The following is a 13,587-nucleotide window of genomic DNA, read 5'->3' on the forward strand; positions in this document are numbered from 1 at the left end:
AACCATTGTTTACACAGCTATCTTGCTTTCATTTATAGTTAAGATTAATAACAATTTAGGGTTCAGGCATAATGCTGAACTGGGCTTAATCTAAAAGAGAAATGGAAGCTTCCAAAATCCCTTCATAGCTATGCCAGAGGACACAACAGTAGGGGCTCACTACGATTTGTGCTTGACCATGGTTAAGCATTACATGCAATAGTATATGACAACTGGTTTTATTGTAAGACCAAGTACCTTACATTATACCCTTTATTTGCTGAAATAGTTTATATTCTCCTTCAAATATTTAACATTGCTGTGTTACCTTCTGTGTTACTCAACATATTTAATTTAATACACATGTGAAAACAGTGCTCAATATGTTTTAAATCCACTTGTCTGTACTTGTCTTTGTCACATATTTTAGCCCAGCAACTGAAAAATTACTTTGCGTCTTAAATGATGCTCCAGTGGAAAGGTACAACCCTCATACTACAGTCTTCATACTTCAATAAGAGAAATGGTTATATTAGCTACAAGAGACTGGACCAATATATTTGACTTAGAAACAAAGGGTGGGGATGGGGCAAGTCATAAGGAAGTGGGATGAGAAAAATAAACTGGTCACCTAATTCACACTTAGATATAGGAAGACACAATTACAGATACACTGTTGTTGTAAATTATATAAGCAGCTCTTCATGTAAAAGGCACATACACAGTTTCCCACAACTGCAGCTTCTAAATGAGCAATGTAAGATTCTTGGTCATCTGCAATCACAGCCAGCTCTACTTTGATATCTGGATCACACCAAGTATGAGGCATTTCTGGATGTGACTGAGGAATTGTAATTGTGGGTCCATGACTGAAGCCATATACTGCCATCATTATGACAACACAACTAGATTTTACACAAATCATTAACAACTCCATGATTAAACCAATATCCCAGTTTTCCACAAAAATTGATTCTTTGCTAATTTATTTCATGACACAGTATTTAATATAAAGATAGATAAATAGATAGATAGATAGATAGATAGATAGATAGGCAGACAGATATATTAGTCATATTTCCATGTCGTAGGGCTGAGACAAAAGGAACTGACATAAATTTGGCATATTCATAACATTCATTCCAAGAATCTGAACAGAACTGTAACTTATCGTTAGATTACTTAGGTCTCTGGGCAATCAGGATTTTTCCAATCCCAGATTTGATACTATGGAATTAAAGAGTAGTATTTGAAAGTTCTCTGCTATAGAAGTCTCCTCAATCTACAGCAGGCTATCAGTCAACCCAGGGAGCACACACATGACAGCGAATGTAGGGTCTGGAAAGCTCAACCTCAAAAATAAAAGACTGGTATAAGACACCCAAGATGACAGGATGACAACAGGACATCACTTAGGACTAATCCTATATGTGTGCAGGGGATATTGTTTTTGTTTATTACTTGGTTATGTATTTTGTATTTTTATATTCTGCCCTATGATCCTCAGATGTAGGGTGGTGTAAAAATGTAATTAATTAATTAATTAATTAATTAAACAATCTTCTTGCTATTTTTCCCTAATTCAAGTAAAGGGGCAAAATGGTTGAAGATCATCCTTCATCCTTCTCCTTACACCTTTTGTGTACATATGACCTCTGAGTAGATTCAGCGTATTTAGGGATGGGGGAAACACACTGCCTCTACTAACAGACACCCTGGTATTACCAGGAGGGTCCTGCAAGGAGTTATTCCTATAGATGATGGTTATGTAGTACAGGCAACTTCTGTGGAAAGTTTACAGGCAGAGAAATCCATCCATCAAATTCTGCTAACACTGACAAATCAGATGCAAGTGAAGGAGCACCCGCTCCAACAATTTGTCAGTACAATGTTCACTAGGAAGCAGAGTATCACCAAACAGAGCCAAAGGGTGTTTCCCCCAAAAAAATCCAAAGGGGGGCACCCTCTTAATAGTGGCACATAGGCCAAACATTTGCTTCACAGCAACATGTCAGATAATGTTTTCAATAATAGTATCCCAATTATACAAAACTCTCTCCAGTTTAACTGGTGTTGATCCTGATGCATTTGCAGCACCAGTTAAAACACATTTATTTGCTCAAGTCTTTGGTGGACATGGGTACACGTGCCCTTGCAGAACCTGTTTGTTGCTGTTGTTTTAAGGTTGTATTGTTTTTATCTAAATTTGGTTTTATCGTGTAATTATATTTTATATTCTGCTACCACTCTAGAATTATTCTAATGAAGAGTAGGCTAGAAATCCTCAAATAAACAATAAATTTCCAACCAGATAAAGAGCACCAATATTATAAGTGCTTTTTAATAAACAAATACAAACATGAACCAAAGTAGCAACAGTTTGAGACATCACTTAATTGAGAATGGGTGGCACAATAACATAACTGCAAACAAACAGAAAAGGAAACAAGGGACCTGCTAAGCAGCTGTTAAAGGTAGAAGAACTGAAACTGAATTTGGGGGGGGCGAGAAAGAAGAGTACCCCCAGTGCCCCACCCACCTCTAATTTCTACCAGAGGCATGCTCAGCAGAAAATGAGTCACAAATATTTTGCATTTTATGCACCTTCCTATGACACTGCAAGCGTTCATATTATTAGTGTTCACAACACAGCAATTTCATGATCTTAATCTATCATGTCCCCCCAGGGCACTGGTATTTTACTTTGGGAGTAGCTACAACCCTATGGGAGAGCAGAGATTTTCCCACATCAACACTAGCATACTTGTGTAAAACTGAGTTCTTTAGACAAGTTAGATATGAAACATGGTATTAAGATTCAATACCTGGATAGACAAGGTCTCACACAAAATTTAAATTAACATTTCACAAAAAGCCTACTCTCAAAATACCTCCCCCAAACTTATGACCTCTGCCTCACCTGTGAAAAGTGCCTGAAGTTTTTACCTTTTCAAGTTTCTCTCTGCAAAACTTGGCTAGAAACACAAAACTTCTGATAAATCAAATGAATTATATGAACACCCTACTAGAAGCCACACCTTTTGTTTCACACCAAAATCTTCACCATGCAGTAAACAAAGGCTCCAGGACATACATTTGTAGCACTGTACACAGATTTATGCAAGATAAGGTGGGGCAGATCTTTTAACACAAGGAAGCAGCAAACATTCATAGCCAACTTATGTTTGGAATATATGCACAACATGAAGCAGATGCACTGCAGTGCTTATAAGGTTTTATGAGTAGAAGGATGGAAATGCCATCTAAAACCATAAGGTGAAAGTGACAAACATGATTGTACCACTCCAATGTCTGACATAAGCACACTCAGTTGTCTTGAGCTAGGAGAGGATGTAATTGGAGAAGCAACTATCAACCAAAACTGCAATAGCACTGGGAACCTGGTTTACAAAGAGCAAGCAGTGATATTTTATGGACTGGGCTGGAAAAGTTGCAAATAAATAGTTTGAGAACTAGGATTTTTTAAAAAAATTGTGGCCAATTTAAGCAAGGATAGGATAATACCTGCAAAGCCAATACATAACAGAAGCAGATAGTAAGTGTTAAATAACTTATGTGAACAACACAATTTATTTCAAAAGTTATTCAGGATAAAATCATTAGTGATATTTTCCCCCTACTCCCAAAGCACAAGCGGTGAAGGCAAAAAAAAAAAGGGAAAAAGGATGAAGACCAGTTTTTATCCCTCTCCATATACCTACAGACTGCATATAGTTGTTTTGTGACTGAAATGTTGTGATCACACAAGACAGCTAACATGAGAGGACATCAAAGAATTGGTAAAGAATTGGTAATCATGACATCTGAGGATTGACAACATCAAAGTACAAAGAAAATGACAGTTACCATAAATAGAGTGACACCTACTTTCCCCCTCCCGCTCAGAGGCAGAGGACAAGTGGCACAGGCCAGGCCACAAACATGAGCTAACAAGGGCCAAAACAGATGCCCACGTGTTTTTGAAATATGTGTTTGCCAGTCTGGCTATAAAGCAAGCGTGGAGGAATTTATTTTTAATATCAAAAAATGTGCAAGTGGAATGGGAACAAAATTCAAACCACGCGCTGTCCCTACCTCGCTGGGCTTCATTGCTTTGACTTTTTCTCCCAATCAGCAAAGTTGCTATATTGGGAATGGGCTAGGAAAGAAAAAATCTTTAAGATAAGTGGCAAGGAGAGGTAAAGCAGGGGAAGAGAGTTAATTCTCATCACCCAAATGCTTTTAGTATTAAAAGTTAACTCCCTCACCCAATTTTCAAAACGGACTGGAAAGTTTGTGTTTAATAAGCACATGCACAGTTGGTTCGACCCTCAACCAATGAACCGCTGCCTCTGCCTCCAATTACTTCCTCCTCTCTCACTCTGGAAGGTGCAACAGTAAGGGCCAAATCTGCTGGGCAGCCCAACGAAAAAGTTTATGTGAACAAGAAGATGTCCACTTGCCCTTTCTTTCTGGACTACACAGCAGGGAGAACTGGAGCCAACAGGGCTGCCAAAAGTGTGTGCACAACTACAGAAGGCAGAAGCAACCACCTCCCAATCATTCTGCTTGCTCACACTCTCTGTTTAAGCAGTATGGTGGGAAGGCTGGATACTGCCAAGTCAGGCAGCGTGAGCTGCTGCTGCTGACCAAACATGAACATGCTCACGCTGTCAGTGGTACAGGACATAGGATGGATAAGACTGGATCCAGCACTCAAAAGGACATCATAGATAGGGCAAGTTCTGCATCAGTTATCTTTCTACTGGTGGTGTAGCTGCAAGAAATCTGCCCAGGTAGCCCAACTGTGCAACCCAAAAAAGAGGGAGAGCAAGCAAGTAAGCAGAGTTGGCAGTTGTGCTTGTAAAAAACACAATCGTTTCTGGTTGCTCATTCATTCTGGGAAGATGCATTGGGCCCAATTCTCCACACCTACCCTAAGGAGAGAGGAAATAAGTGGGTGGATCAGGGATCGGGAACCTGTGCTCCCCGTGTTGCTGGACTACAATTCCTACCGTCCCTGATCACTGGCCATATTGACTATGTCATGCCGAATACAATAACACTGACGGACCAAAGAAGCTTCTTACCCTGAGGTTGAGCCTCCCAGAGCAAAAGCAATGATGGTGATAGTCTGAAGGCAATCACTACTCTTGCAAGAACAGCTACCACCTCCTCTTGCTTGCATATTCTCTCTCTGAGGGCAGTGAAGACAGACAGCAGCCACTTCTGTATCACCCTGAGTAAGGGTGCAGGGGAGCAGCCACTGCCCTTACTCATCCACCAGCTCTGGGAAAGGAGACCAGGAAGATTGGGCAAGTCATGGCTGTAAGCAAAGTTCATGTCTGCTTCCAGTTAGTTGTCAGCCATCTACAAGGCCCTACCAAGGTGCTTACTCTTTCTCTTTGAGTGGTGTGGCACAAAGGACAGGGCCCAGTAAGCCAACCCATAGCAAGCCATCAGCCACCAACCCTGTTGTTTCCTTGCCCTGCCTCACTTTCGGCGTGATGCAGTGAGGAGGTTTGAACTTGCTAACCCCAATCCTCACCACCGCTTTGCCCAGTGGAAATGCACAGGTGAGTCAAGCAACACACACACTGGGCACCATGGCACTTGGGATGGAGCCCAATAGTCCTTGCTGTTCAACCCAGAAAAAGAAAGTGAAGAAAATGGGCAGAGGCACCAGCTTACGCTGAAGGAGGCCCAAACCACCAAACCACACACAGCCTACAGGGACACGCACACTCTGCCCACTGCGCTGCCCACTCTCTGTGGGCAACGATGGGGTAGAAGCAAGCGGAGTGAGAGATGGAGATAAAGAGGGCCTGAGAAGCAGGCTGCCAGGTGTCCCCATCACCTGAAGTCCCAGGGCGGGCTGGGCAACTTGGCATGAGGCGCTCTCCAGAGGGACTGGGGCGGGCAAGGCACCTGCCACAGCAAGAGGGCCACGGCAGGGATGCGGGATGAGGGGCCACGGCTGGCAGATGCCACCAGGGAGCGGGCACAGGTCACCTCTGACCTCAAGCGCGCGCCCCACGCCAGCCCCTCCCCTCCCCTGCCCCCCTCCGGGGGCGCGCCCCGCACCCTCCTCCTCGCCCCTCCCATTACTGGGCAGAGGGGATGGCTGTGACGCACTCGAGGCCCTGGGCGCGCAGAGGGAAAGGGGAGGAGGAGCGACTGCCAGCCGAGAGGAGCCAGCGGCCGCAGCCCCGCCGCGCCGCCCCGCCGCCCTCCCCGGCGCTGGCCATGGTCCCGCCCGAGCCCCCTGCGCAAGTGGTGCGATGGTCCAGCCCGGCTCTTCCCCACCCCCTCTCCCCGGGTCACTCACAGTCTCTCCTCATCTCCGCTCGGCGCCGCCGCCATTTTCTTCGCAGCGAAAAACCCGCGGGGGGGGAGGGGGGAAACCGAGCCGGAGAGGAAACCCGGAGAGCCAGACCCCGCCCTCTTCGCTGCAATTGGATGCCGATTCCCATCACTCAGGGTACCTTCACGGAGCTATTGGCCGGTGCTCTTCTACACGGGCGAGGCTGCCCTGTTCCCGGCGGCCGTTAGAATTGGCGGGAAGTGCTGTCAGTAACAACGATAAAAAGTGGGTGGGGGACAGGTGCCCGCGCTGCCTCTGATTGGTTCGTGAATGTTGTCTGCCTAATGATAGGCCCGTTGGTTCATCATTCACTGACGAAGAGGGCGGTGCAGAGTTGCGGGTAAAAGGCTTTTTGAAATGTAAAGGATCTAACGGTTTTTTCCTTTCCCTTTTCTCGAAGTGCCTCAGCGGTCCCTCCCCTTTCTGTGTGGGTTCGGAGGATACTGGCCTTCTCAAGGCAAAGCACCTTCCAAACACTGATAATTGATGCCAAGACCATGCCTGTTACTTGGTCTTGAATGTGCCCATCGAGATATACCAAGGTCATGTTTCTGCAGCCATTACTCACCCCATGAGGACCACCATGCCAGCTGGAAAGTGGGCGCAGCCAGGCTGGCCCACCCATGAGGCCAGGTGAGGCAGTTGCCTCGGACAGCAGAATCCACAGGAGCAGCGGATCCCGAAGGAGAGCTTTGTGGTTCACCTCGGGTGCAAAAATGTATCAATCTGGCCATGTGTGTAGACCAAGGTCTTCTGGCACGGTTGTACTGATGCTCTCCCTCAGTTACTCACTATGTTGCCACGCCAAGGCCACCTTCCTTCATCCCTCCCCACTAATTCGGTCACTCATTTAAAGCCTTTCGATGGTTCCTGAAATGTACAGGTAGTCACAGATAAGTGCCCAGCTATCATGTTGAAACAGCAGCACCAACACATTAAATCTCCCCTCTTGTCTTCTAGTAAAATAGCAACACAGTCTCAACGTATTTTCTACTCCTTACAACATGAATGCAAGCCAACTGCCATGCCTGATATGTTCCAAGCATCTGAAAGAAAATTATATCATGTAAGCAATTTTTGTTAACAACCAAAACAGTCAAAACAGCCGCTCAGGCCCAAGTACCTTGAGCACAGCATCTGCAATATCATGATTGCCAGGAACAGATTCAACACAGATAAGTATATGGACCTTGCTCTGTGCTGTGCTGCAGATGTAGGATGACTTTGCTCACAGATCTCAAGGGGGAAGTAACCATGTTACGATTATAGATGGAGAATACAGAGAAAATCTATGCATGCCCTCTAACATTTCAAAGTTGAAAATAACAACCATGTGGTAGCTTAAGTTTTCCTTTGGTAAACAGATGAAATACAGGTTTCCCTCTGGAAGCTGTTGCCAAAGATGAAAATAGGGGTGCATCTGTATTTATAAAACCCATCAAGATGCAGAGACTGTGCTTGTTGCTTCCTTATATACTAGTATATATTCACTGGTAAAAGTATTGAAACTACTCGTACAGTAAAATTTACTTATTTAATCCTTTGTAGTGATGAACAAATATATTTATAAAATTATGGTTTGAAATAAATGTATTTGTCTTAAAAAATTGATCTGTTTATTATGTGGCCTCAAACTTCTGACTGCTGTGGTGAATTAGTAGTTATAGGACATACATTAAACGTATTACAATCATTACAATGAAATGCACTTGTAAAGTTTAATTTAGACTGCAATCCTAAACTCACATAATTGGAAGTACCGTAATTCTCATTGAACCCAATCAGACTTACTTTTCAATAGACATGTATAGGGTTGCAGCTTCAAGCTCTTTGAATTATTGGCAGAGTTGCGGTAGCAGTGTAACTTAGACTTCATACATAACTGCTATAGCTAAACTCCAACCAAGTATTTTGAGACCAACAACACAATTTACACTGAACTAAGTTGTCGGGCTATCTTAAAAAATGAGGGAAAGGCAGATCCAGGAAAATACACAACAGTCAGCCAGATGCTGACACCAACCAAAATTATACAACAGATTATTAAGCAATCGCTCTATGAGGATTGTTTACAAGAAGCCACATGGGTTTTCCAAGAATGTCATGTGAGACAAACCTTATCTACTTAATTTTAATTGACAACCTTCTAACTATAATTCTATGATTCAAAACAAAGAAATATCAAAACAGCCCCACATAAGTTCATCCCACACAGGAAGAAGGGTAAAGGAAGAATGTGCATGCAAAAGTGAGAATGTGTGAAGGAAGGAATCCTTCAAAATCAAAACCTTATACATATTGTTGTTTGATCCAAAAATGTATTCACTATCTTACAAAGGGTTAGTCAGCACAAACAAGCAAGAAATGCATTTATCCTTATGCCATAATACATTTGATATTACAATATTTTACATACCACAATTTTTTTGTTCCTTTTGCAGGAAAAGGAGGGGAAAGAAAACTCAGTGGCAGGGATGGTGAAGGGCTTGCATAATGCTGCCAGCAGTAGGCAATCTGGCCAGGTTGATAGTAGCATCCCATGGTGGACAGCTCCTTGCCTGAGCCTCACTTCAGCGAAGCATGCAGTCATGACCAGGACTTGAAGGGGGGGGGGGGAAGTATGGAAAACGAGTAAGCTCCCATCCCCGTGACCTGCCATGTGTATTAACTATAGTTGCATCTGCCCCTAGTGCCTTTCAGGCAGAAGTGGAATAAAAACAATAAAATAAGTTTTAATTGCTCCCTTTGCAGCTTCTGCCAAGTAGTTAGAATGTGGCACCAGCTTCTATACAGCCATAAATCCCAGTACTTTCATGAGACAATTTGCCAGGGATTCACACAAAAAAATGGGAATGTCCCAGGTGAATCAAGACTGTGCTGACCTTTAAGTCTATATATAAAAGCAATTCTACACACTCGGTCTCTTTTCTGTCCCCTTCAGTGAGACTAAAGGGTAAAGCTTTTCACATGTTCCGCAGTAAGACTTCAGAATCTAGTTGTAGCAGTCACTTAAAGTCACATAGTGGTTCACAGTAGGGTTGCCACTTCTAGTTATCAGAGGGGTGTATATTATTATTTTTTAAACAGATGAATAACAAGCACCAGATTTGTTACTTCTGTTCCTAGTGTTTTCAACTCAGTACTTCAACAGTTTGACACCAAGCCTGCCCACTCCTTACCTAATGGCCTTGCAACTTAGTGTTACCAACATTTCTTTTTTACAGGGCTTTTGAACCCTTAACAAAACAAGAGACAAAACAAAAATCCAGCAGGTGAGTTTCTCCCCTCAATGTACATACTTTCCAGAAAAAGCCTCCCCTGTTGAATTCTAGACTCTTATGCAGTTGTTAAAACATACAACAAGCTTTCCAGAAAAGCAATTACAACCCATTTTCATTACGATACCAAAGTTGACCAATTCTCAAAAAGTTTACTGCAGAGTCATGTGTGACCACAAACATGCCAGTGCCTCTGTTTTTCTCAGCGTGACCTCACTAAGATTGGAGACACATTCTCTCATCCACTTTTGCTGTATAAACGCTCCTGGGTCAGTCAGTGGACACAATATGTCAACTCGATCACACAATGATTGTCTGTAATATGAGCATGCACAAGTGCAGCAATGCTGCCTTGTCTCTACACAAATCAAAGGAATTGCCTTTCATATTTTAAATTTTATTATTTATATAATACCCTATTTCATAGACTAGGCCCAACTTACAACATTTAAATGTTCTCTCTTTTATTTTTCTAAAACTCATCCTTCTCATACATAGAAATTTTAAAAGAAAAATAATTTCCTATCAAATGTCTTCCAATCTATAGTCTTTCATAACATAGATTGTGTATAAAACAAATAATGTATTTGTACAGTGCAGTCACTTCAGTCTAGTGGCTCCATACATGTATGTACTCTTTGGTGGTCATATGCTGTATGCAAATGGGAAACTCAATTCTCAAATCATTGATCCTTAGGTAATCAAAATAGCATCATGCACACATAAGAGTGAGGTATCAGCAGGCTTGGGAGAACATCAAAGTTTGCAAAAGTGTAAACAAAAAATTGGGGGGGGGCAAGTTTGGGGAGAAGCCTAAAGAGTTCAGTAAGACTGAGCATGCTTAGTGGCCACAGAATGCCAGCTCACGGGTGAGATGCATTTTTACTTTATTTATTTAACAAATATATATATATACCACTTGATTGTAAGAAAACCTCTAAACCGTTTACAAAAATATAAAATAAAACATTAAAAATATCTATTCAAAACAGTTAAAACAGGTATTTAAAATAATAAGAAGCTAATTACAATCAACAGTAGCTGAAAAGAAAAATGAATGAAACTTTTCACTTATTCTGTGTTTGGTTTTATTTATAAACTGATTGCCTTTCAGTTAAAAGCTATTCCTGCTAGGTGGTTCAAAGATCTGAATCTGCTCTGAAGGAGACTGAAACTTAACAGAGGGGAACCAGAAACTAAGCCAAGTTCTAATGCTCTTTTGATCAGCTAAGAAGTTGGGTGTCGTAGCTGGAATATAAGTGAGACTGGCAAAAAGGAAACATCAACAGGCTGGAATCTGGACAAGTCAAGATGGCGAGTGTTATAAAGTTACTGAGCCCACAAGAAGTTGAGCTGCAGTATCAACAGATTAGAATGATCTGAAATACTACAATCTAGATAAGGTTTAGAATATGCTTTTGTTATTTTCTCATCCTAATTGCTCTGATAGATAACTAGTAAAGCTGTTATAAATTATTTCTCCCCTAAAAGTATTATTGCAACAACCTTTTGACTCTTGCTATTTAATTAGTAAAATACTAAAAAAAAGTAAGCAACATATCTATAAAGAGGTTAAATTGATATCAGCAGTGAGGACCACATAAATGAAGGGTCAACTAGGAAGTTGAACTGACGTTTACAAAACACAGGACTGCCACTGCCAGCCAGGATAAACAATGCCGAGTTAAATGGAACAATAGTCTGAGACTGTGTAAGGCAACTTCCTATGCTAACAAAACTACATCCATGAGGAATATAAAATTTTATTATGTAGAAATAAAATAATAATGAATGTTATCCTTAAGATTAACTATTAATATTTTTGTGTTCCTTATATTGAATGTGTGAGAGAGGAGGGTGAACAAACCATAAAGAGCTATAATTTTATGTTTATTCCATAAAAATAAAATAGTAAATATTAAAATTTCCAATGATAATATCTTTTAAGTATTTATGGGGTGCCTTTAATGGCTGAAACCCACTGTAGACACCTTTGAAAAAATATACTTAACATATTTAACAAAAACATCAGAACAAAAAAGTATTACACTAAAATAAGCACTAGCAGAAGAAGACATAATACTATTATTTTTAAAATCAACTCAATAAAATACTAAACTCCAGTACTAATTACAAGTAAGAAGTGAGCAGCCTATAAAACCTATGTAAGCAATATTCAGACATAATCACAAGATTTATACATGGAAGATTAGGAAAAAGGAGCTGATAGCATTTCAAAGGGAAAATGTAGACTGGGTTTTACAGTATTAGGCAGCAATCCTATACTCACCTGGGAGTACGTCTCATTAAACTCAGTGGTTCTTGCTTCAGAGTAGACATGCATAGGTTTCCACAGTCTGATTAGAGTAAACCAATATTGACCAGCATAATGTTTTGGTTTTGGAGTTTTTCTTGTGTTCTTATAATCAGACAATTTATCCATTATGGTATAATCTCACAATTTTGTAATAATTGTGTTATTCTTAGTATAGTTGATGTCTTCCAAACTTCTGTGTAAAGAGACAGCTTGTGCTCCTTACATAGAAGTGTAATTGAAAATGTTTGTTTCAGAGGTACTTGTCTTTTTCCTTTTTTATGTATGTGGTTCCCCCCCTTTTTTTTGCATATTCAATGTGTGTGTGTGTGTGTGTGTGTGTGTGTGTATGAAATATTAAAATATGTTTAAAAAAATAAAAGAATAAACTAACAAACTTCTGTGTAAAGGAATTTAACAGCCACTGTAATATAACTGGCAAATTGATACAGTAGCCTTTGCTTTCCCAGTATTAAAAGAATACAGTCATTTGATACAGTACCACTGATTGTCCCTATTTTTTTTAAAAAATAAAATTTTAGTAACTGTACACACTCATTTTTTTAGTTTCTTTTCTCGGAAGATGCCCAAGTAGAAGCCCAACATTGTTCTTTAACTCCCACAATTCAAAAAGCAGCTAGGGAATTTGGGCACAAGCTTTCGGGGAGGGGTGGGATAGTGCTGTTATATGTGTGATATTTTTCTTGTTAAGGGAGATGGCGCTGAAAATAATTGAGAGCATATTGTTAATTCTATTAAAATCAATAGGATTATTTTTAATAAACAGGCCCCATTCAACATAGGCATACCATTTTAAGCATAGAAAGTTAAACAAATCTCAAAGGTTGGTTTTCAATCATGTTAACATAATTATGGTTTCAGTATTTTCTCACTATACACAGAATGTATGGTCAATTGCTATATCAGAAAAAATAACAAAGAGATTTTGTGCATTGAATAACACAAATGTTGAAGACAATTTTGTTGAAATATGACACCCTAATATAAAATACTTTATTGATAACCCTGAAGAATGGCAACCACTGAAATCACAGACTGGACAGAAATAGACTGATCTGTCCTAGAGCGAGAAAGGGGGTAAATTGGGATTTTCTTTTTCTTTTTTATAACTATTGTTATACTGTATAATGGAAATTAATAAAACTTTATTTATTTATTTAAAAAGCATTTTCTTACCATACACTGGATATTTTGTCTGAGATAAATTTATTTGATCATAAGTTTGCATTCATTCATTCATTCATTCATTTAACTATCTATATGTGATCACCGTAAGTATTAATTTTCCTGATCAGTAACATGTCTTAAATACATTGGCATTTTACATTTGGGCAATTATTTTTTTTTTAATTGCAGCCTAAAATCTTATTATAAGATATAATCTTATCCACTCTCTTGAGTTATTTAGGCTATAGTCCTAATCCTACTTAATAGAAGCAGATACGGTTAGGATTGTTCTATTAGTCATCACTCCAGCAGCAGAGAGAATAATAACTATCGTCACACATGAAACTTTCCATATTATATTTTATTTTTGTTGTGACGTATTAAAATTACTTTTTAAAAAGTTTTTTGTTTATTTTCCATTTATTTGTTTTAAATATCATTTTTGTCTACAGATACATGGGGCT

At 40.1% G+C, this 13,587-nt stretch overlaps 1 protein-coding gene and 1 long non-coding RNA gene across 3 annotated transcripts in view; one reads left to right on the forward strand and one right to left on the reverse strand.

The window, feature by feature from the left end:
* Positions 1-6,566, reverse strand: part of MECP2 (methyl-CpG binding protein 2) — a 68,255-nt gene extending 61,689 nt beyond the window's left edge. Inside the window, exon 1 of one of the 2 annotated variants that reach the window (XM_053371000.1) lies at positions 6,465-6,566. Coding sequence is in view for 1 of the 2 variants with exons in the window: in XM_053370999.1 (XP_053226974.1) it covers positions 6,308-6,342 (35 nt within the window). In the remaining variant the exon portion in view is untranslated. Of the gene's footprint in view, positions 1-6,307; positions 6,388-6,464 lie in introns of those variants that run through there. The other variant, XM_053370999.1, reaches the window with a different exon arrangement.
* A 431-nt stretch (positions 6,567-6,997) lies between these two features.
* Positions 6,998-8,947, forward strand: LOC128404932 (uncharacterized). Its single transcript, XR_008328194.1, has 2 exons — positions 6,998-7,061; positions 7,304-8,947. It is a non-coding gene; the product is annotated as an uncharacterized LOC128404932 (long non-coding RNA).
* Positions 8,948-13,587: the final 4,640 nt, after the last annotated feature.

The sequence above is a fragment of the Podarcis raffonei genome, chromosome 17, assembly GCF_027172205.1.
Source record: "Podarcis raffonei isolate rPodRaf1 chromosome 17, rPodRaf1.pri, whole genome shotgun sequence".
In the NCBI taxonomy this organism is placed as follows: Eukaryota; Metazoa; Chordata; class Lepidosauria; order Squamata; family Lacertidae; genus Podarcis; species Podarcis raffonei.